The sequence below is a fragment of the Myotis nattereri genome (assembly GCF_964212035.1).
Source record: "Myotis nattereri genome assembly, chromosome: 14".
In the NCBI taxonomy this organism is placed as follows: domain Eukaryota; kingdom Metazoa; phylum Chordata; class Mammalia; order Chiroptera; family Vespertilionidae; genus Myotis; species Myotis nattereri.
The window spans coordinates 54,048,201-54,067,747 of NC_138089.1; the positions used below are offsets into that span (position 1 = coordinate 54,048,201).

Consider the following 19,547-nt stretch of genomic DNA (forward strand, 5'->3'; position numbering starts at 1 on the left):
CTGGAGAGCCTTTTCTCCCTGCCCCCCAGGCTCAGCTGGGGGAGGGGGGGCGCCACACCCATAGCCACCCCTCTTCCCTCGGTGGTGGGAGCCCCGCAGGGAAACAGCACCCTCAGGGCCTTTCTGGGGCCTCGGCCGCAGCCTTTCTCTGGGGCGGCCAGGCTGGCATGCGGTTGGGTTCCAGGACGCTGTGTCTGTCTTGCAGCTGAAGGATTTTCACAGCGTTTTCCAGATGGTGATAGAGGATGTCCCAGAGCTCGAGGGGTGAGCAGGGCCCGGGCCCTGGATGAGACGTGGGGAGCGGGGCCTGCCTTCCCCGTGGGGCTGCGAGGGAGGATGACAGGAAGGGGTGAAGGGGCCACCTGACTCCCCCCCCCCCCCGACCCCGTTTGCCTGGCCTTGGCACCTAGGCCTGGCGTGGGCTCAGCACACAGGGAGCAGAGCCTGCTGGGCTCACTGAGAGCTCAGGCCCCCCTGCAACCTCGGGGCTGGGCCCAGGCTCATCATTACCACCAGGCAGCCAGGCTGGTGTCCCCTGGGGGTGCGGGGGAGGTTGTGCCCCTTATTGGGCCTTGCTACCAGTGCCCCCTAGACAACCGCCAGGGGTCTGCAGCCAGAGCCCTGTAGCGATCCCAGGCTGGCGCCCCGCTGTGGAGCCTGGAGGCAGCAGGGGCGGTGGCCCTGGCCAGGCCTTGCGCTGAGTTGCTGTGGCCGCCACAGGCACTCATCACCGTTTCAGGGCGCTGACTGGCGGGTCTGATTTAGGGGTTTGTGGTAGGCGATGGTTTGCTTTTCACCAGACCGAACCCCTGGGGCAGAAGCAGGGCCGGGCAGGGCTGCTCGGGGCTGTTGGCTGGGTCCTAGCCCCCGGTGCTCTGCGTTCAGCTTCGACCTGGAAACCCCCTGCTACACCGCGAACGACGTGATCGTCCTGGAGGTCGAGGTGAAAGGCTCAGCGGAACCTTTCCAGATTCTCCTGGAGCCCTACGCCCTCATCATCCCCGGGGAGAACTACATTGGCCTGAACGTGAAGAAGGACTTTAGGGTAGGGCCCTGGCACAGGTCGTGCTGCCCTGGCGCAGCTGTGAGGGGAAGGTGGCGGGAGGTTGCGGACGGTGGCCGCCTCCCGCCTCACAGAGGATGGGTGCCGGGGCCCCAGGACCCACTGGGTTTGCACGGATGCTGGGCTGGGCGCGCCTGTCCCTGTACCAGCTTCCCAGCATCCTCCAAGCAACAGGGCTGGGGAGCCCCTTCCTGTGCTCACGGTCCTTGGCGGTGTGGGGCGGGTGCTGTTGGACTGGGCTGGGAGGGTGCCCCTTCCTGTGCTCACGGTCCTTGGTGGTGCGGGGCGGGTGTGTTGGACTGGGCTGGGAGGGTGCCCTCCACAGGCCCGGATGTGACGGCTGGGGTATCTTTCAGATGTGGAACAACAGCAGGTCCCGCATCAGGTACATGTGGGGGAAGATCTGCGACTGCCACATCATCGAAGTGGAGCCCTGCATGGGGACCATCGGTACTGCGGCGAGGGGGCCCGCTGGGGCTGGGGGCAGGAGGCCTGGGCCCGTGCGGGTTCAGGGTGCCCCGTGATCAGCTCCGGCAGCAGCCCGGCACCCACGGGCGAGAAGTCAGCGAAGGCCAGTCACCCAGGCCCAGGTACCCGGGAACCTGCCTCTGCTGCCTTGCTCAGCTCTCTCTCCCCCTCCCCCAGCGGCCAGTGAGGTCGAGGACTTTGAGCTGAAGTTCACGGGCGGTGTCCCCGGCCCCACCAGCCAGGACCTGCTGTGTGAAATCAAAGACTCCCCCTGGCCAGTGGTGCTACACATCGAGGCCACGTTTAAGGTGCGGCTGGGGGCGATGCGGGGGGGGGGGGGGGCCGGGCGGCTGGGTGGGCCGGGCGGCGGGGGGGGGGGGGGACAAACGGGGCACAGAGCCCACCCCCAGTGACGGGCCCCGTGTGTTTCAGGGGCCGGCCCTCGTCATCAGCGTCTCGGCCCTGCAGTTCGGGTTGCTGCGCCTGGGGCACAAGGCCACCAAGTGCATCCGCATCCAGAACACCAGCCCGCTCCCGGCCGCGTGGCTCCTGAAGGAGAGCCCGGTCTGCCTGGAGGAGAGGCAGGAGGGCGTAAGTCGGCGCCGACTCACCTGTGCCCTGTTTCAACGGTGGATCCTGGGCTGGGCCTTCAGAGGGTGGGGGCAGGGAGAGGAGACGCTGCCTGGTGCCGTCCGCCTGGCAGCGGCCCCAGTTCTCCCCGTCTCCGAGCAGGCGGGTCCTCTCTGCGGCAGAACTTGACCCCAAACTGGATTTCCCTGTTACTTGCTCTGCCAGTCGGATGCAGAAATAGGACCTGGGTTTCTCCCTCGGTCAGAGCAGCCTGAGTCAGGAAGATAATAGGGAGCCGGGCTGGGCAGGAAGCTCCCCAGGCCTCCAGGGAGGGGCCGGCTGGGTGGGCTCACCCCCCCGGGTCCCCAACTTCTCAGGCAGGGAGTGTGCCTGCAGTTTGAATACCTGCCACCAGGTGGTGCTTGGGCCTGGGCTCCTCCGCCAAACGAAAGGCTCCCGGAAAAAAGAGAGCTCAAGATTCATTTCCATTCAAATAGCCCTTTTCTTTTCACTGTAAAATAAGAAAATACGAAAGGTAGCATATCATCACCCCACACCCACACTGTGGCATCGCACTTGGCTGTATGGTGCGCGATCCAGAAGGCGACCAAGCCGTGGTCCTCGTGACTCCCCAGCGGCAGTTAGCGGTAAACCATCCCCTCTTTTTTTAAAAAAAATATTTTTATTGATTTCAGACAGGAAGGGAGAGAGAGAGAGAAGCATCAATGATGAGAAAGAATCATTGATCGGCTGGCTGCCTCCTGCATGCCCCCTACTGGGGACTGAGCCTGCCTGCAGCCCGGGGATTGAACTGTGACCTCCTAGTTCCTGGGCCGATGCTCAACCACTGAGCACGCTGGCCAGGCCTGGGCCCCTGCACTCTTCGCCCACAGCGGCAGCAGGTCCTTGGGAGCTGCCTCAGGCTGTCGCGGCCCCTGTGAGCCTCTGGCCCGGCCTGCTTGGCGAAGGCTCCTTCCTCTGGCTGCTTCCTGCCAAGGCCCCCCGTCTTGCTGTCCACTTGCCCCCCCCACCCCCTCACCCCCCCACTCCCCACCCCCCGTTGCCTCCCTCTGTCTTTTACCCCTCAGATCTTGGCCAGTCCTGGGGTCCTCCTCCTCTACTTGGAGACCCGGTCTTTGTCCTCTGAGTCCTGAGACACGCGCAGCCGTGTTCCTCCTCCCGCCTGCCGCCTTCTGTATCCTGCGTGGCACTTTGATGAGCTGGGGGCAGGGGTGACCCTGGTTGGGCATGGCCAGCCCCAAGTTCTGCAATTCCAAGTGATCGCACCCCTTATCCTTCCGGGTTGACCTCCCCGTCAGGTGTCTCCTTTCGACATTGAGCCGTCCAGCGGCGAGGTGCACCCTCTGGGGGAGTGCAGGGTGAGAGTCACCTTGGAGGCTCGTCAGGCCCAGTGTCTGCAGACGGTCCTGGTGCTGGAGGTGGCGAACGGGCCCTGGAGGTAGGGGGGCCCCTTACAACACACTTTCCGCGTAATCCTGGTATATTCGCATAGGTGATGTGTAATTTTCATCTGTAGACATTTCAGACTTTAATAAAGGTGTTCATACATGTTTATTCTATAAAATTCGGAAATTACAGAAAATGCCCGTCATGGTAAAATATGTGCCTACCCCGTGACCCCCGGAGAGACTTACGCGTGTGCAGTGGCAGCCGTGTGCTCATAGGGGAATTCTCAGGGCCCGACTGTTCATAACGGTGAAGAACTGGAAACAGTCAACATTCAACAGGAGAACAGACACAAAATAGTCGTGGCTTCTTTAAATGAGTGAACGCCGTTGGTTCTGGGAGGAGCACACTGAAGGTTTCAACGGTGATTAGTAACATTCCTCCCTCCCTCCCTTCCTTCCAGAAAATTCCTTAAATATGCAAAAATGCAATCGTATAATGAGCCCCCATGTACCCAGCACCTACCTTCGTAATTATCCAATCACTGCAAATATTGAGTCATCCACAGCCTCGGCCCCCTCCCACATTATTTTGAAGCGTAATGTTCGTTTCCTTAGGCTGCCGGGTGGAAATATTCTGTAATAAGCTGAGTGGCAGTGGCACACAGGTGTTCTTATTTTTTAAACGGAATGTATTTACACTGTGTTTTACAGTCATTTCTGCGTGTATTTCGTCATGAAAACATTTAAATGCTCATTTTAAATCTTTATGGATCCTCCAAAAATACTGTGCCATTTTATAGTCCCACCTACAGTCTATGAGGCTGCCCACTGTCCCACACTCTCTCAGTGACAGATAGGAACTCATTATTTTATACTTTGACCATCTGACGGGGGGAGTAAATATCAGCAGTGTCTTGTTCGAATGTGCTTCCTCTCGGGTCCTGCATGGCACCCTGAGGACCTTGACTCTGAATGAAGGTTAAGTCTGTCTTCTCATCAGGGTGAATGCCTTTACGTCTTTGCTTATTTCCTTCCCTTTTCGATCCCTGATCTTTCTTCTTAAAGGACTGTGTGTTCATCAGAATTTTACAGGTGCAGGTGATGGAAACACGGGATGCAACCACATTAGGCAACAAAGGGGAGCATGTGACTGGGCAGCCCCGCCCTGCTGATGGCAGGGGCTCAGGCCTTTCCCCTTCCCTGGTCTGCTTCTCTCTCATTCCCACCAGGCTTCCCTCCACTCCACCCCAGCCCCTCCCCAACCCTCAGCTCTGCTCCTCTCTCTGTTGGCCTTCCTCTCCCCTGTTGGAGCGGGGCCCTTGGCCACTCTGCCCTGAGGAAGGGGCCCACTTAGAACTCCAGGCTCACACACTCCCAGCTTAACCTCCGTGAACGATGAAACCGGCTTTCTCCGGCGGCAGGCTCTGCTTGGTTCTCTTTGGGTCATGTGCCCACCCCTGTGACCGGGGAGGGTCTGTCTCAGAAGAAGCCTTGCCGGATCTATATCGCATGAATTTAACCATTTTTCTCATATTTTCTGCCTCTTGGTGTTTTTGCTTCTTGTTCAGGGAGGTGGCCTTGGCCTTGCATTTCACTAATTTGATGGATGCCCTTCTTTTGACAGCCATGTTTTGAAATCCCAACTTTTTTTGTTCTTGGATCGTTTGCTTTTTTTATAGTCATGTTATTATCTTATGGATGCAGCCGCCTCTTACATTTCCCCAAGGAAATGAATTTTTGTTTCCTCAGATTTGGGTTTAGAGTCCTTCTCCTTCACTGGTTTTTCTTCTACGTGTAGTAATCCTTGGCTGCCCATTCCTGTTTTTAAATGGAAGAGGAAGTTGATTTGCATAAGGAGCCAATGGTGTCAGTTCTCCCTGAGTCAGTGGGTGTAGGTGTGTGCTGTGAGCACTCCTCTCCCAAGGGGTGCATGTGAGAACCCCCAGAGGACAGAGCTACCTGACCCCGGAAGAGGAAGGGGCCTCGTCAGAGGGGTTAAACAGGCCAAGTCAAGCAGCAAGAGGAACCCACACTGGCCAGCTACACAAGTGATTCCATTCATTCATTCGTAAATAGGCAGGAAGGACTAGGCTCTATCTATTTGGTTGCTTTCCCTCCATGATAGTTGAGAGGCCCAAGGTTACTGCAGGATCTACCCCACACCCCATCCTTCTGGGGGGATAAATCCTGCTGCAGCCAGTCTTCTGTGTGTCGTGTGAGCGAGCGCAGGGCTTGAGGCCCTGGCCTAGCTGACTGATCTCCCACAGTCCTTCAGTTACCGCCCCCTGGCTGTTTCCCACATTCATTCTACACGGCCTTCCCCCCCAGGGGTCTTAAGTCGTAGTGTTGTTCTCTTCTGTTTTATTAACTGATCTGATCACATCCTTCTTTTATTTCTTTTTTCTCATTGGAATAGCATTATATTTATTTAGTGTTTATTTTTACATATAGTGTGTGCGGATTTGTGCACCGGTGGGGTCCCTCGGCCGGTTTCGGCCTGATCCCTGCAGGCCAGGCTGAGGGACCTCACCGGTACACGAATCCATGCACCGGGCCTCTAGTATGCCTATAAGATCTTTGGTTAATCTCTTCCCACCCACTCCCCTCCCTGCTTCCCTCTGAGATTCATCAGTCTGTTCTATGTTTCCATGCCTGTGGTTTCCGCTCCTGCGTTGAGTGTCTTCCCCCTGGTGATCAGTGCACGCCATAGCTACCAGCAAGTCGGCCGGTCACTTAGGCTTTTATATATATAGGTAATGTAATGGTGCAGATCTAACAGTTGACGACCCACTCTCCCTCCTTCTCTATCCTCTCCACATCCTCAGTATTTGTTGCTCTCTGTCTTTCAATGATAGTCACCCCAGTGTGTGTGAAGTGATATTTCATGAGGATTTGATTTGCATTTTCCTGGTGGCAAGTGATGTCTAGCATCTTTTATGTGCATATTGGCCATTCGTATATCCTCTTTGGAGAACTATCTATTGAGTTCTTCACCCTTTTTAAAAATATACATATAGAGGGTGGTCTTTTTATTATTGTTGGTGGCACACATCCCTCACCCACAGCACACTGTCGTGATTCCTGTAGATCTATAGTAAGTCTTAGCATCCAGTAGAGTGATTTTCTATTTTATGGCTCTTTTAAAAAAACTGTTTTAGTCATTCTGTGTCTTTTTTTCTTTCCGCATACATTTTATAATCTACAAAACCCTTGCTGGGAGTTTGACAGGAAATGTGTTAAACCTGTACATCAATTTGGGGAGAATTGACACCTTTACTATGTCGACTCTCCCCATCCATGAACACACATGTCCCTCCATTTATTAATTTCTTTCATCAATGTTTTGTTGTGTTTGACACACAAATCCTTTACATGTTTTATTAGATTTACTAGGTATACCTCAGTTTTTCCATTTCTGGAGCAATTTTAAGTTTCTGTTTCCACATGTTCACTGTTAGCATATAAAAGTGTGATTGATTTTTGTATGTCGATTTTGTACCCTGTAACTTGGCTGCCTCGTTAGTTCTAGGAGTTTTTAAGAAATAGATTCCTTGGGATTTTCTACATAGACCGTCGTGTCTTTTGCAAGTGGGGACAGTTTTAGTTCTTTTTTTTCTGATCAATATGCCTTTTGTTTCCTCGTGTCCCAGCTACCTCCCTGTGTACGCCGAGGTGCAGGAGCCCTACGTGTACCTTCAGAGCAGCCGGGTGGTGGTCAGCAACCTCTACCTGGGCGTGCCCACGAAGGCGGACATCACACTCATCAATGGCACGCTCCTGCCCACCCGGTTCCACTGGGGCAAGGTGAGTGAGCCCTCGGCACTGGCGGCCCCCGGGGAAGGAGGCACAGCCCCTCAGGCATCCCCAGAACAGATGCTCAGCCTCCCCTCCACAGCCTGTCCTCTGTCCACAGGGCCCAGAAAAGCTGGGCCCCTCAAAGGAGTGGCACATCTGGGCTGGCTTTTCCTTGACTTGCCTTCAGGGAAGGCCAGTTCCCTGCCTGAGGAGTCTCAGGTGCACAGAGCTAGATGCCCGGCCCGTGCTGGTCCACGCAGCTGCTGGGAGCCCCGGTGAGGCACTGTCCACGGGCTGCCGGAGCCTGCTCTGCCTGCCAGGGGACATGGGCCACATTCCTGTGCCTCCGAGGCAGCTGCTCTCTGCTCCCCATCACCCTGGTTCCAGGGCAGCTCATTTAGTCCAGGCCACCCCTTGGCAGGGCCATCTGGGTGGGAAGGAGAAGAGAAGGGACCTGGGTTCATCCCCACCAGTAAGCACCCAGCCATTCCGTCCTGCTGTGGCCCCCCGTCTGCACCTCCAGCAGAGCTGCTGAGCGCCTGCCCAGACCCCTGGTCCATCCTGGGAGCCCAGCACCTGACAGCAGGCCCACCCTTGTGTCCGCCAGCTCCTGGGGCACCAAGCAAGCTTCTGCAAAGCAAAAGTCTCCCCCAGACGTGGCACAGTGGGCCCCAGTGAGGAGTTCCAGCTCATCCTGGAGCTGACCGCTCACACCCAGGTGAGCGGGGAGGGGCGGAGAGGGGCCGCAGGACTGGAAGGCACCCGCAGCTGCCTGTGCCTGAGCTGCAGGGAGGCGGGCTCAGGCCCACGCCTGGTCTTTGGGAGTAGGGAAGAGAGTTCTTGTATTTGGGGTCCCCATTCCTGTAAGGCCCGTTCTTTAGGGCCACGAGGTCAGAAAGCTTGCAGCAGGCCTGAAATGGATGTGCCCTGAAACCCACTGGCACATCTCGCCTCTGGCACCGACTGGAGCCCTCCCAGGCCGCTCTCTGTGGCCACAGACGGGCCTGTCTTTCCTATTTGCCCGGGACTACAGCAGAGCTGCACTCAGGGCAGGCCCTGTGCTGGCGGCAGGCCCTGTGCTGGCGGCAGGCCCTGTGCTGGCGTTGCTGGCAGGCTGACTGGCAGCCAGGTCCCTCCTAAGAAGGGCACAGCTTCACCCGGCCGGTGTGGCTCAGTGGTTGTCCCCATCAGGACACATGTCCAGGTTGCCCACTTGACCCCCAGTAGGGGGCGTGCAGGAGGCAGCTGATGAACAATTCTCTCTCATCATTGATGTTTCTGTCTCCCTCTCCCCTCTCCCTTCCTCTGTCTGAAATCAATTAAAAACCAAACCACATATTAAAAGCGGGACCCAGCTTTCTCCTGTGCGGAGGCCCGCAGGAAAGCGGTCAGGGTGGCCTGTGAAGAGGAAGCTTCGTCCTTCAGAGGCGAGCAGACCCAGGCCGCAGTTCCTCACTGGCACACAAGGGGGCGGTGGCCTTGCTTACACAGCCGAGCCTGAGCTCTAGGGTGGCACAGATGCGCCCCGCCTGGCCCGGAGCGACCCGCGCTGGAAGGGCTTGGCTTCTACGGTCGCAGTTTCATCAGAATAAACGCGTCCCTTCTGCAGACATCCACCTGGAGGGTCTCCTTTCGTGCGGGCACCTCCAGATCCTTGGCGCTGGCACAGCCAGGAGCCCTGAGGAAGGGCCAGGCCTGGGCGCAGGGTGCGGGCTGAGGCGGGGCCTGTGGGTGGTGGCTCACTGAGGGCCGGGGAGCCTCCCACAGACATGGGCCTGGACAGACGTCAAGGCCTCCATGTTGAGCGCCTCCCACAGCCGCCACCTGCGCTGGGAGACCTTCGGAGCCCAGCCCGGGACGGACCGTGCTAATGTGCCCCCGGTGGCTCTGTTACAGGACGAGCTGACCGACCTGGCCCTCCCTTGCACTGTGTCAGGCATGAAGGAGCCGCTGGTTCTGGGCATTTCTGGGAAACCCCAGGGACTGCAAGTGAGCATCACCATCCCTACGGAGGGCGCCGCTAGAAGGTGAGCCCAGGGCTGGGGCCGGGGCCTGGGTGCTGAGGCGACCATGTGAAGGAGCAGCATTGCCCCCTGGTGCCAGCCTCCTCCCAGCGGGTTCCTACAGCCAGGAAGGGGCTCCCTAACCACCTCTGTGGGGACAGACCCCTCTACCCCATCCTCGCCCCTCTGTGGTCTCCCCCCGCCCCCCATAGCTGGAGGCATGGTAGGAGATGGCAGGGGCAGGGCAGTGGGTACCTGGGGCTCTCCCACATGAGGCTCAGCAACTGGGAGACAAGCCAGTCCGCCCCCGGCCAGGGAGAGTCAGTGAAATTTGAGGCCCCCCTTGGCCTCCTAGGCTGCCAAGAAGGAGATGCCTGTGGGGTGGCAGCCTGACGAGGTGGAAGTCCGAGGGTGAAGCCTGTTGCTAGACAGCGCTCGCGCCCCCTCCCACGGTGGCTCACTGGGCAGGGCCACGGGTGGCGTGTAACCTGGTGCCCATGGGCCCGGGGCAGTGCTCCCAGCACAGAGCCCGGCCACACGGAGGAGCTCCGCCTGGACTTCGGCTCGGCAGTGCCCCTGAGGACCTGCGTGGATCGCCAGCTCATCCTGACCAATCGCTCCCCGATCCAGACCTTTTTCACTCTCAAGTTCAAGTACTTCGGGAGCCCTCAGAAACGCCTGAGCCAGAAGCCCAGCATGTAAGTCTGGTTTCTTTCAGGGCAGTCCCCGGGGAGGAGGTGGCCAGGTGGCGTTGGCCCATGGGCCTCTGTGCGGCTGGTGGCTGTGGGGAGCGGGAGGACGTGCTTTCACAGGTAGACCTGGGGAAACGCAGAGAGGAGACGGTTCCTGCTGCCCGGCTCCCACACCCTGAGAGGGCCTGTGGCGAGGCGGGGCTGTGGCCCCTTCTCCTCAGCCTGGCCTGCCTGCCGAGTGGAGGGCTTCTGATTCAGGCCAGTGAAGGAGGGAGAAGTTACCGGAGGCGGAGGGAACGGTGTGGGCAGAGATGTGGCAGCGAGGCATCCTGCAAATCTGTCACTTGAAATCAGCCACGAAGTATTTACACCACAGCAATTGGCAGTTTACCAGCACACCACTGCAAACACCTCTCCACCAAATCGCCTAACGCAGGGGAGCCCAACTTTAAAACCACTGCTGCCGATGGCGGGAGGCCACTAACAGTTTCTAAAACATTAAGTCTCCCATCCAGAAAAATTAGTGTTGCTCGATGGACAGATGTCAGCAGGAAAGACTGGAAACGGGGGCCTTTGCAGAAAGCTGCGCAAACGACGGGGAGTCTGCGTTGGGCTCATATCCAGGGGTTGCCAAGGCACAGAAACTGGGCCAGGGGTCCCTACCCCAGAGCCCTACCGAGTTTATTGGGAGGCAGCCCCTGGGCTGGTGGGTAGCTTTGGGTGGCAGGCGTGTAGCTGGAGCAAAGACCAGAGAAGGAGGTGAAGAAGACCTGGCCAGCTCCCCCCTGCAACGCTGGTTGCCGGGGGGGGGGGGGGGGGGGCAGGGGCGGGGGGGGGGGCAGGGCCGGGGGGGGGGGGGGCAGGGCCGGGAACGGGTCAGGTCTGAGGAAGGGTCTGGATGGCCTGAGGCTATTTCTGTGTCCTCCTGGTAAAGCCCCGACGTGTCCCCTGCCCTGCTGAAGACGGATCGGATTCGCCAGCAGTTGGCCAAGCGAGAGCAGCTGGGTAAGAGCTCCCAGGGGTAGGCGCCGAGCCCAGGCCTGGCCAGAGCGGGATTGTCCACAGCTTCCTAAGTATGTGGACCCTGACCATCTCAGTGTCTTTTTTGTTTTAATATATTTTTATTGATTTCAGAGAGGGAGAGAGAGAAACATCAATGATGAGAGAGAATCATTGATCGGCTGCCTCCTGCATGCCCCCTGCTGGAGTTCAAGCCTGCCACCTGGGCATGTGCCCTTGACCAGAATCGAACCTGGGACACTTCAGTCCACAGGCCGACACGCTATCCACTGAGCCAAACCGGCTGGGGCTCAGTGTCTTTTCTAGCAAGGTCCCGAGACAGCTGTGGCACCCCCCCACCTGACAGCAGCTTTCTTTTGAGTGAGGCCATCTCCTTGTTAGGGCATTAGGCTTGGGCACAGGCCCAGGATTTGATTTGGGATGGGTAGTGGCTCAGAAGGGAGGGCTCCCCTGGGGGCTGGCCCCTGGACTCGGGGATCCCAGAAGGAGGGTCTGTTTTGCTGGACCAGGGAGAGACTGGGGGGAAAGGAGGGGCTTGTCTGGTACAGTGTTTTGCTAACACCTGAGGGTTTGGACCTCATAGCCCCACTCCCTGGGGTCCTGAATCCCCTTCCCTGGTTCTCGCCCCCCACCCCCCAGAGTTCATGGAAAACATGTTGTCTCACGGGAAAGGAGCATCCTTCTTCCCCCACGTTTCGCAGGGCAAGCTGGACGCCTACCAGCAGGTCCGCGTCGACATCACAGGCTGCGCGAACATGTGGGGCGAGTACTGGGACAGCCTCATCTGCAAGGTACGGGCTTGTGGGCGGCTCATGGCCTGCAAGGCGGGGAACCTGACCTGGCCCTCACCTCCAGGCTCTCTCTTCCCCAACACCGGGCCCTTTGATTCTCAAATCTCACGGAGAAGAAACCCTTGAGTAGGGGGTGGGCATTCGTTAATACATGAACAAATAACTGTGCCAGGTTACTTTTTCTTCTCAGCATCATTTGTAAATGGAGAGTGGGGGGAGGAAGGAAACAACCTAAGCATCCATGTCTGTCAGTAGAAGGTTTGGTTAAAATGTGGGCTCCAGCCCTAACCGGTTTGGCTCAGTGGAGAGAGCGTCGGCCTGCGGACTCAAGGGTCCCAGGTTCGATTCTGGTCTAGGGCATGTACCTTGGTTTCGGGCACATCCACAGTAGCGAGTGTGCAGGAGGCAGCTGATCGATGTTTCTAACTCTCTATCCCTCTCCCTTCCTCTCTGTAAAAAAATCAATAAAATATATTTTTTTAAAAATGTGGGCTCCATCCATCCGATGGAACTCTGCACAACCCTTATATGATGCTATAAACCTTCATTAGTAAAATTCTGTGTCACGAAAAGAGATGATCAAAAGAGATGCCGTATGCTCCTCATTTATACCTGTTTCATGTGCACAAAAGAAGTCTGTCCAGACAGTTGTACATGAAAATGTTGACAGTGAGTCATGCTGGGGGCGAAGGATTGTGATTATCATACTGTGTTTTTAAAACATTTTTAATAGATTTTTATTGATTTCAGAGAGGGAGGGCGAGGGGGAGAGAGATAGGAACACCAATGATGAGAGAGAATCATTGATCGGCTGCCTGTAACCCGGGCGTGTGCCCTTGATCAGAATCGCACCCGGAACCCTTTAGTCCGCAGGCCGATGCTCTATCCACTGAGTCAAACCGGCTAGGGGAAATTAAAAACATTTTTTACTTTTTATTAGCAGGAGAAATAAGTTATTTCCATTTAAAAGCTACAGACATTTGGTGAAAGGGGCTGTAAGAGGTGAAAGATGGCCAAGCTGGGAGTCCTGTGCAGGTCGGGGGGGCTGGGCGGGTGGGACAGCAGAGGGACGGGCAGGGAACTGGCCCTGGGGTGTGCGGGGTGAGCATCCACCAGTGAGGAGTGAGGGCAGGCAGGGCCGTGGAGGCCCTGGGCTGGCTGGAGAAGGAAAGGCTATGCATTGAAGGGAATGGGGAGCCAGGGAAGGTGGTGGCAGCCGGCGACAAGGGACAAAGGATTGGCGTGTGTTTGCAGGTGGGAGACCTGCCACCCTCAGTCATCCTGGTGCACATGGTGGTGGTGGGCTGCCCCATCAGCTCTCTGAGGACCAACTACAGCGCTGCCCAGTTCCAGAAGGAGCCTGTCCTCAGGTGCCCATGCTGCCTGTTCTCAGCCCCTAAGAGACCCTCCGGCTCCAGCCTGAGCTGCTTTCTTCTTGCTCTTCAACTGGCCTGGGGCCACTTGGTGCCACCCAGCAAGGAAGCCCCAGGGCAGGGTTGCCCTGGAGGGGAGAGGCCTCAGGGGACAACTCAGACAGCTTTTGGGGACAGTAGCAATGAGTAGTCAGTGTGTCCTGAAGTCTGCGTGGCCAGGGCCCCCATGCCAACTGCGGTGGGATGGGTTGTCAGTGTAGTTGTAGGCAGAGGGGAGGGGTGTTACGGGGGCAGTGAGCAGCCCTGGGTCAAGTTCACCAGGTCATAGTTCACCAGGCACTGTATGGTCTTGGTGAGTCCTGGATGAAGACAGACCACTGTGGGGCCTCCTCCCTGCCTGCGCCTCCACTCCAGCTCCCCGTGTGCTGCTCAGGGCTGTGCTGAGCCTCGTCTCCTGCCTCCAGGTTCAGCACCCAGGTCTCTGGAGGAGAGACAGTCACCCGTGTCCTGCGCCTGAATAACTCCAGCCCCTGTGGTGAGACACTGACGAGAGAAAGCGGGGTTCCCGTTACAGTTTGTGTGGGGTGGTGGGCCAGGCTGGGAGGGAAGACGGGCCGGGAGAAGCCGGATAGAGCAGGAGGGTATAAACCTGTAGATTTTTTTTTTAATCCCAGAAACATTGCCCGGAAGTGGCAGGAGAGAGGAAGCGAGGCCCCACACTGAGTGGGGTCACAGGCCCCCTTGGAGGGGCTGCAGGGAGGCGGGGCGTGGGAAGACGCAACTGCCTGTCCCTCCTCCTCACCCCTCCCCACACCTGCCCCAGACATCCGCCTGGACTGGGAGACCTACACGCTGGAGGAGAGGGAGGACCAGCTGCTGGAGCTGCTGGTGTTTTACGGGCCCCCTTTCCCACTGCGGGACCAAGACGGAAACGAGGTCCTGTGCCCCGAGACCCAGGAGAGCAGCAGCTCCTCCCAGTCCCCAAGTGTCTCTAAGGAGTCGTCCTCCAGCCCAGAAGTGGCCCATTCTGTGAGCACAGTTGGGTGGGGCGGAGGCGGGGGGAGCGGTGCCAACAGGCCTGGAGCCTGTGTGAGCCTCAGCAACATCTTGACGACAGGCCGAGAGCAGCCCCAGCGACAGCGATAGGGCCAAGCACTTCATCTCGGTCGTCCTGCAGGAGCACGAGGGGGTGCCCTCGGACCACCTGTACCGCATCAGCCCCAAGCAGATGGTGAGCTGGGGCTGGGCCGGGAGCTGCCTCGAAAAGTGCCCGCTGGCCAGACAGTGGCACCAAGCAGCACTGAGCCTGGGTGCCCGTGCCAGGTGGTCCCTGCCGGGGGCAGCAGCGCCATCTCCATCTCCTTCACGCCCATGGTCCTCGGCCCCCACGTGCTGCACAAGGTGGAGTGTGTTGGCTACGCCCTGGGCTTCATGAGCTTGGACAGCAAGGTGAGCCCTCCGGGCCTGGGGTGGGGCCACAGCCACTGCCTGCTCAGCCCAGCGACCACCAGTGATCAGGCCTGGGCTCGGTAGGTGGAAAGGGAGCTTCCGGGGAGGCGGCGGCGCCTGCAGGACTTTGCCGTGGGACCCCTGAGGCTGGACCTGCAGGGCTTCGTGAGGCCCGCACAGTGAGTCCGCTGGGCTGCCCGGCCTCCCTCCCTTCCCCATGGGGAGCTCCCTTACCCGGCACCGGTGGGGACCAGACAGGGTTCTGGGAGCAAGACCATGGAAGTGGGGGGCAGGGCAGGGGGGAGAGGAGCAGTCAGCAGGTGAGCCCAGGTAAAGGCTGGCCAAGAAGAGTGGGGGCTGCCAAGAGGCCCCAGAGGCCCAGCGCGGCCCGCCATGCCTGTTGCCGCAGGCTAAGCGTGGAGCTGGACTACGGCGGCGGCACACAATTCCAGCTCCAGGCCAGTGACCTCATCCCTGAGCAGCCCTGTGCTGGGGTGAGTGTGCTGCCCCCTCAGCCCTGCCCGTTTACCTAGACCTCCCATGTCCCTGCAGGCCCTTCTGAGGCCCAGCACCCCCACCCCAGAGCCATGGGCCTGAGGCGCGGGGAGATGCAGCCCAGGCCCCCTCTGTGCCCACCCAGGTGCTGAGTGAGCTGGTGACCACCCACCACCTGAAGCTGACCAACACCACGGACATCCCGCACTACTTCCGGCTCCTGGTCTCCAGGCCCTTCTCCGTTTCTCCAGATGGAGATGGAGCTAGCCACAGCCACAGAGCTCCTGGCGCTGGCCGGGAGCAGGAGGGTGAGGAGGGGTCGGCCGCAGACGGCAGGCAGCTGGTGCTCCACCCGCAGGAGAACATGCTGGTCAGTGTTGGGTCCTGGGGTCCTCAGCCTCGATGGGCACACTCCCCTGGGCAGTCACCTTCCTCTCTCATACATGCACACGTGTGTGCAGACAACACACCTCACATGTTTGTACACACACACACACACACACACGTGTCCAAACCACACGCTTGACCCCTCAGCCCATGCCCTGGGCACTCAGGAGTGCACTCCCACTAGACACACCACTTCCAGCAAACACGGGCCCTCTGCACAGGTGCTCACACATGCAGGTAGGACCAGACGTACCAGTGTGAACACAACGCAAGTCCCAGGCAAGCAGACCCCTCCCAGTCCCCCTGCCAGCACCCCGGTCAAGGCCGAGCATTCCCACCAGCACCACTTTGCACACAGCCTCTCCCTTCCCACGTGCCCTCACTCAGGTGAGCTCAGTTTGATTGCCGTCCACCCAGGCCCAAGGTGACCTTCCCTCTTCTGTGACAACAGAACCCTGGATTTGCAGAGTTGGGAGGCGGGGTGGTCCTGGGAGTGCCAGGCGGTGGGAACCACGAACGGCTGCCTCCTCCGGTTTCTGAGGCACGTGGAACGAGGACAGGTCACAGGCCACCTGAGTGCACCCCATCTTCACTGTGGGCTCCCCAGTGTGTGCAGTGAGGCAATGACAGCCAGCCAGGCTAGGCGCCCCGCCCTCTCTCCCAACCCCCTCCTGCTGCACAGGCTCCTTCCTCCTGTCCTCTGAGGGGCTTGGGCCCTCGCCCGCCTCACTCTACCCTCTCCTGGGTCACCTCAACCACATGCAGAGCTTCTTTCAAAACGTGTACTTCAGTGTGGGTGTAATGAGTGTCGGCCCCTGTGCTGCAGTGCCCCGCCTGACTCCTGCCCAGAATTCCCTCCCACACAGCCCTCCCTGCCTCCCTGCACCCTGCCCTGCCCACAGCGCGCCTCCTCTCAGCGGTGGCGTTTTACCTCGGCAGGTGTCACCAACCCTAGCCGGCTCGGAGCAGCCACCCAGCCCTGCTGCTGCCCTCTCCTCAGCCTCTCAGCACATCGCCCTTCTCTTCCTCCCACACCCATGTCTTGGTCTAGGACAGTGGTGTCCAAGCCGGGCGACACACCAGTGGCCTTTAGAGAGCTTGTAGAGACAGACCCCAGGCCCGGCTGCAGAGATGAGAGAGAACCTGTACTTTTAACAAGTGCCTCCGTTCATTCTGATGACTGGGCCCAAGTTGCACCTTGGCCTCCTCAAGTCCTATCACCCACTCAAGCTCCCCCAGCCCACCTTCCCGCAGCAGCCAGTGGCCTCTGAGGAAGGCAACGCTGAACGGGACGTCCCCTGCGTAAAACCCATCAGAGGCTCCTCCCTGTCCTCGGGAGAAAGACACGGGCCTTGCCTAGGCTCAGGCGAGGGCGTCAAGGACGGTTTGCCAGTCTCCCCTCTGGCCCCTCCGCTCCTAGGGGCAGGCACAGCCTCACCCGGGTAGTGACGGGTGCTGGGCAGAGCAGGGCAGTAGTGTCTGTGGGATGCATCGTCTGACTGGGTTCTGGGTGGGGGTGGGAAGCGCATGCCTGGGCTCTTTGCTGGGCAGGCAGGGCCGGGTCAGCCAGAGCCCTGCAGGCTGTGCTGTGTTGTGACTGAGCGGGGGCCTGGGGGGGCCTGCGGGGGCCGTGCGAGGGAGGGCAGGACAGGAGCGGCCGCCTGCCTTCAGCAGCCTCAGGTGACAGCTGGACCTTGTCTGTCAGGTGGACGTGTCCTTCTCGCTCTCCCTGGAGCTGCTCTCCTATCAGAAGCTCCCGGCTGACCAGATGCTGCCCCGAGTGGACATTCGGCAGAGCGGGAGTGGAGAGAAAGAGATGGTGTTTACCCAGGATCTGCTCCTGGAGTACGCCAACCAGACCACTCAGGTGAGTCCCAGGCCTGCCCCACGCTGTTCCGGTGGGGTCAGAGGAAGACAAACCCTGACAGGGCCCTCAGAAATGAGAGGAGCCCAAGTCCTTACTGAGGGCCCAGTCTGTCTTGGAAGAGGCCTTGCAGGGAGAGATCCTTGCTTGTCTTAGGAGCTCAGAGCCAGGTGAGGTGCTATAAAGTGAAAAATCAGGGAAGGCTTCCTGCAGGAGGTGGCCTGTGAAGCCTCCCATTTAATTACTGTTTAATGAGAAGGGAACCACACTGAAAGGCCGAGGGAATGGCCTGATGGGTGGGAATAGTGAGCACCTGCGGAACAGATTCTAGGGCTCGTGTGGGGCTGAGCACCAGAGTGAATACCACAGGCCTAGTTCTGTGAACTGTGATAGATCACGGGCTGTGGTCTGGCACTGAGCTGGAGCGGCCCAGGCAGGTAGGAGCTCATTGGGAACGTGAAGGAATGGTCCGGCCTGAGAGGTGGATTCCAGAGAGGCCAGGAGGATCTGAGCACTGGAGCCAGGGCCAGGGGAGGCTGAGGTAAGGAGGTGGGTTGGCAGTGCCTGAGGGTGAAGTGGTGGCAAAGGGGCTGTCAGGAGCTAGGGCACTCGGCACAGGCAGGGCCCAATGTCAAGGGAAAGGGGGAGATGACCTAGGGCCCAAGGAAAACAGGGCTGGGTCTTGGAGCCCCCGTGGGAGCAGGGTGGAAGGCAGGACAGCACTGGACCAAGGAGCAGAAGCCACAGAGCTTGATCAGGGCAAGGGTGGCCCACTGTGCAGAAGCCCACCAGCAGCTTCGGGCTTTAGATGGCAGCACCGGCCCCTCCCACCTCCCCGTGCTGCCTGTGTGCTCCTCAGAAGTGTCAGTACTTGGAGAGAGACCCAGAACTTTCAAAAGAAGGCCCAAGGCCCCACAGCAGCTTGCATTGCTTCACAGCTGGGCCTCATCTGGGCATCTCCAAACCCCAAACAAAGAAGAGGAATCTGCAGATCTCTCCATAGCTCCTGCTGGGTAGCCTCAGGCAGAAGCTAAATTAGCACCTCCTTAGAGATCCAAGAGCCAGTGTACTCAGTGGTCAGAGTGGGACCATCAGATTACAATTCCTCAGATCCATAAGGGACACACTCAGGGGGCAGACTCAGTGAGCACCAAAGCCCCACTGTAGCAAGTCTTGCCCCAGAAGGGTGTCTCCAGCACAGAAGTTCTCCCACTGTAGACACAGCGGATTCTCAGAGCCAATTGGCCTGGAGGTCAATTCCTCCCAGTGATACCTACAACAATCAAGGCTTAACTACAACAAGACTGTGCACAAAGCCCACAAAGGGGTACACCAAGAATGTCCACCTCAGGTAAATGGGGAGGCTGAGCCACTGGGCCCTATAGGACACCTAGCACAGAAAGCCACTCTATCGACACAGCGAAGCATAAAAAATGCCGAGACAAAGAAACAGGTCACAAATGACAGAAATAGAGGAAAGCAAACTACAGGATATAGAGTTCAAAACCACACTTATAAGGTTTTTCAAGAATTTTCTAGAAACCGCTGATAAATCTAGTAAGACCTTCAATAAGTCTAGTGAGACCGCCGATAAATTTAGTGAGACCCTCAAGAAATCTAGTGAGACCCTCAAGGATATGAAAAAGGACCAACCAGAAATTAAGCATACACTAACTGAAATAAAGAATATTATACAGACTCCCAACAGCCGACTAGAGGATCCCAAGAATCAAGTCAAAGATTTGAAATACGAAGAAGCAAAAAAAACACCCAACCAGAAAAACAAAAAGAAAAAAGAATCCGAAAATATGAAGATAGTATAAGGAACCTCTGGGACAACTTCAAGCGCACCAATATCCGAATTATGGGGGTGCCAGAAGAAGAGAGAGAGCAAGATATTGAAAACCTATTAGAAGAAATAATGACAGAAAACTTCCCCTACCTGGTGAAAGAAATAGACTTAAAGTCCAGGAAGTGCAGAGAACCCCAAACAAAAGGAGTCCAAAGAGGACCACACCAAGACACATCATAATTAAAATGCCAAGGGCAAAAGACAAAGAGAGAATCTTAAAAGCAGCAAGAGAAAAACAGTCAGTTACCTACAAGGGAGTACCCATACGACTGTCAGCTGATTTCTCAACAGAAACTATGCAGGCCAGAAGGAAGTG

At 58.0% G+C, this 19,547-nt stretch overlaps 1 protein-coding gene across 2 annotated transcripts in view; it reads left to right on the forward strand.

The window, feature by feature from the left end:
- Positions 1–19,547, forward strand: part of DLEC1 (DLEC1 cilia and flagella associated protein) — a gene marked incomplete at both ends in the record, with an annotated part of 44,414 nt that overhangs the window by 23,177 nt on the left and 1,690 nt on the right. For both annotated transcript variants that reach the window (XM_081106009.1, XM_081106008.1), the window contains 21 exons: positions 206–264; positions 886–1,045; positions 1,420–1,513; positions 1,709–1,839; positions 1,964–2,122; positions 3,421–3,560; positions 7,161–7,314; positions 7,913–8,023; positions 9,202–9,332; positions 9,821–10,006; positions 10,935–11,005; positions 11,660–11,811; positions 13,066–13,181; positions 13,649–13,719; positions 14,008–14,213; positions 14,302–14,415; positions 14,508–14,633; positions 14,718–14,812; positions 15,043–15,127; positions 15,274–15,498; positions 17,221–17,382. In XM_081106009.1, the coding sequence (XP_080962135.1) occupies positions 206–264; positions 886–1,045; positions 1,420–1,513; positions 1,709–1,839; positions 1,964–2,122; positions 3,421–3,560; positions 7,161–7,314; positions 7,913–8,023; positions 9,202–9,332; positions 9,821–10,006; positions 10,935–11,005; positions 11,660–11,811; positions 13,066–13,181; positions 13,649–13,719; positions 14,008–14,213; positions 14,302–14,415; positions 14,508–14,633; positions 14,718–14,812; positions 15,043–15,127; positions 15,274–15,498; positions 17,221–17,382 (2,748 nt within the window). The remainder of the gene's footprint in view (positions 1–205; positions 265–885; positions 1,046–1,419; positions 1,514–1,708; positions 1,840–1,963; positions 2,123–3,420; positions 3,561–7,160; positions 7,315–7,912; positions 8,024–9,201; positions 9,333–9,820; positions 10,007–10,934; positions 11,006–11,659; positions 11,812–13,065; positions 13,182–13,648; positions 13,720–14,007; positions 14,214–14,301; positions 14,416–14,507; positions 14,634–14,717; positions 14,813–15,042; positions 15,128–15,273; positions 15,499–17,220; positions 17,383–19,547) is intronic.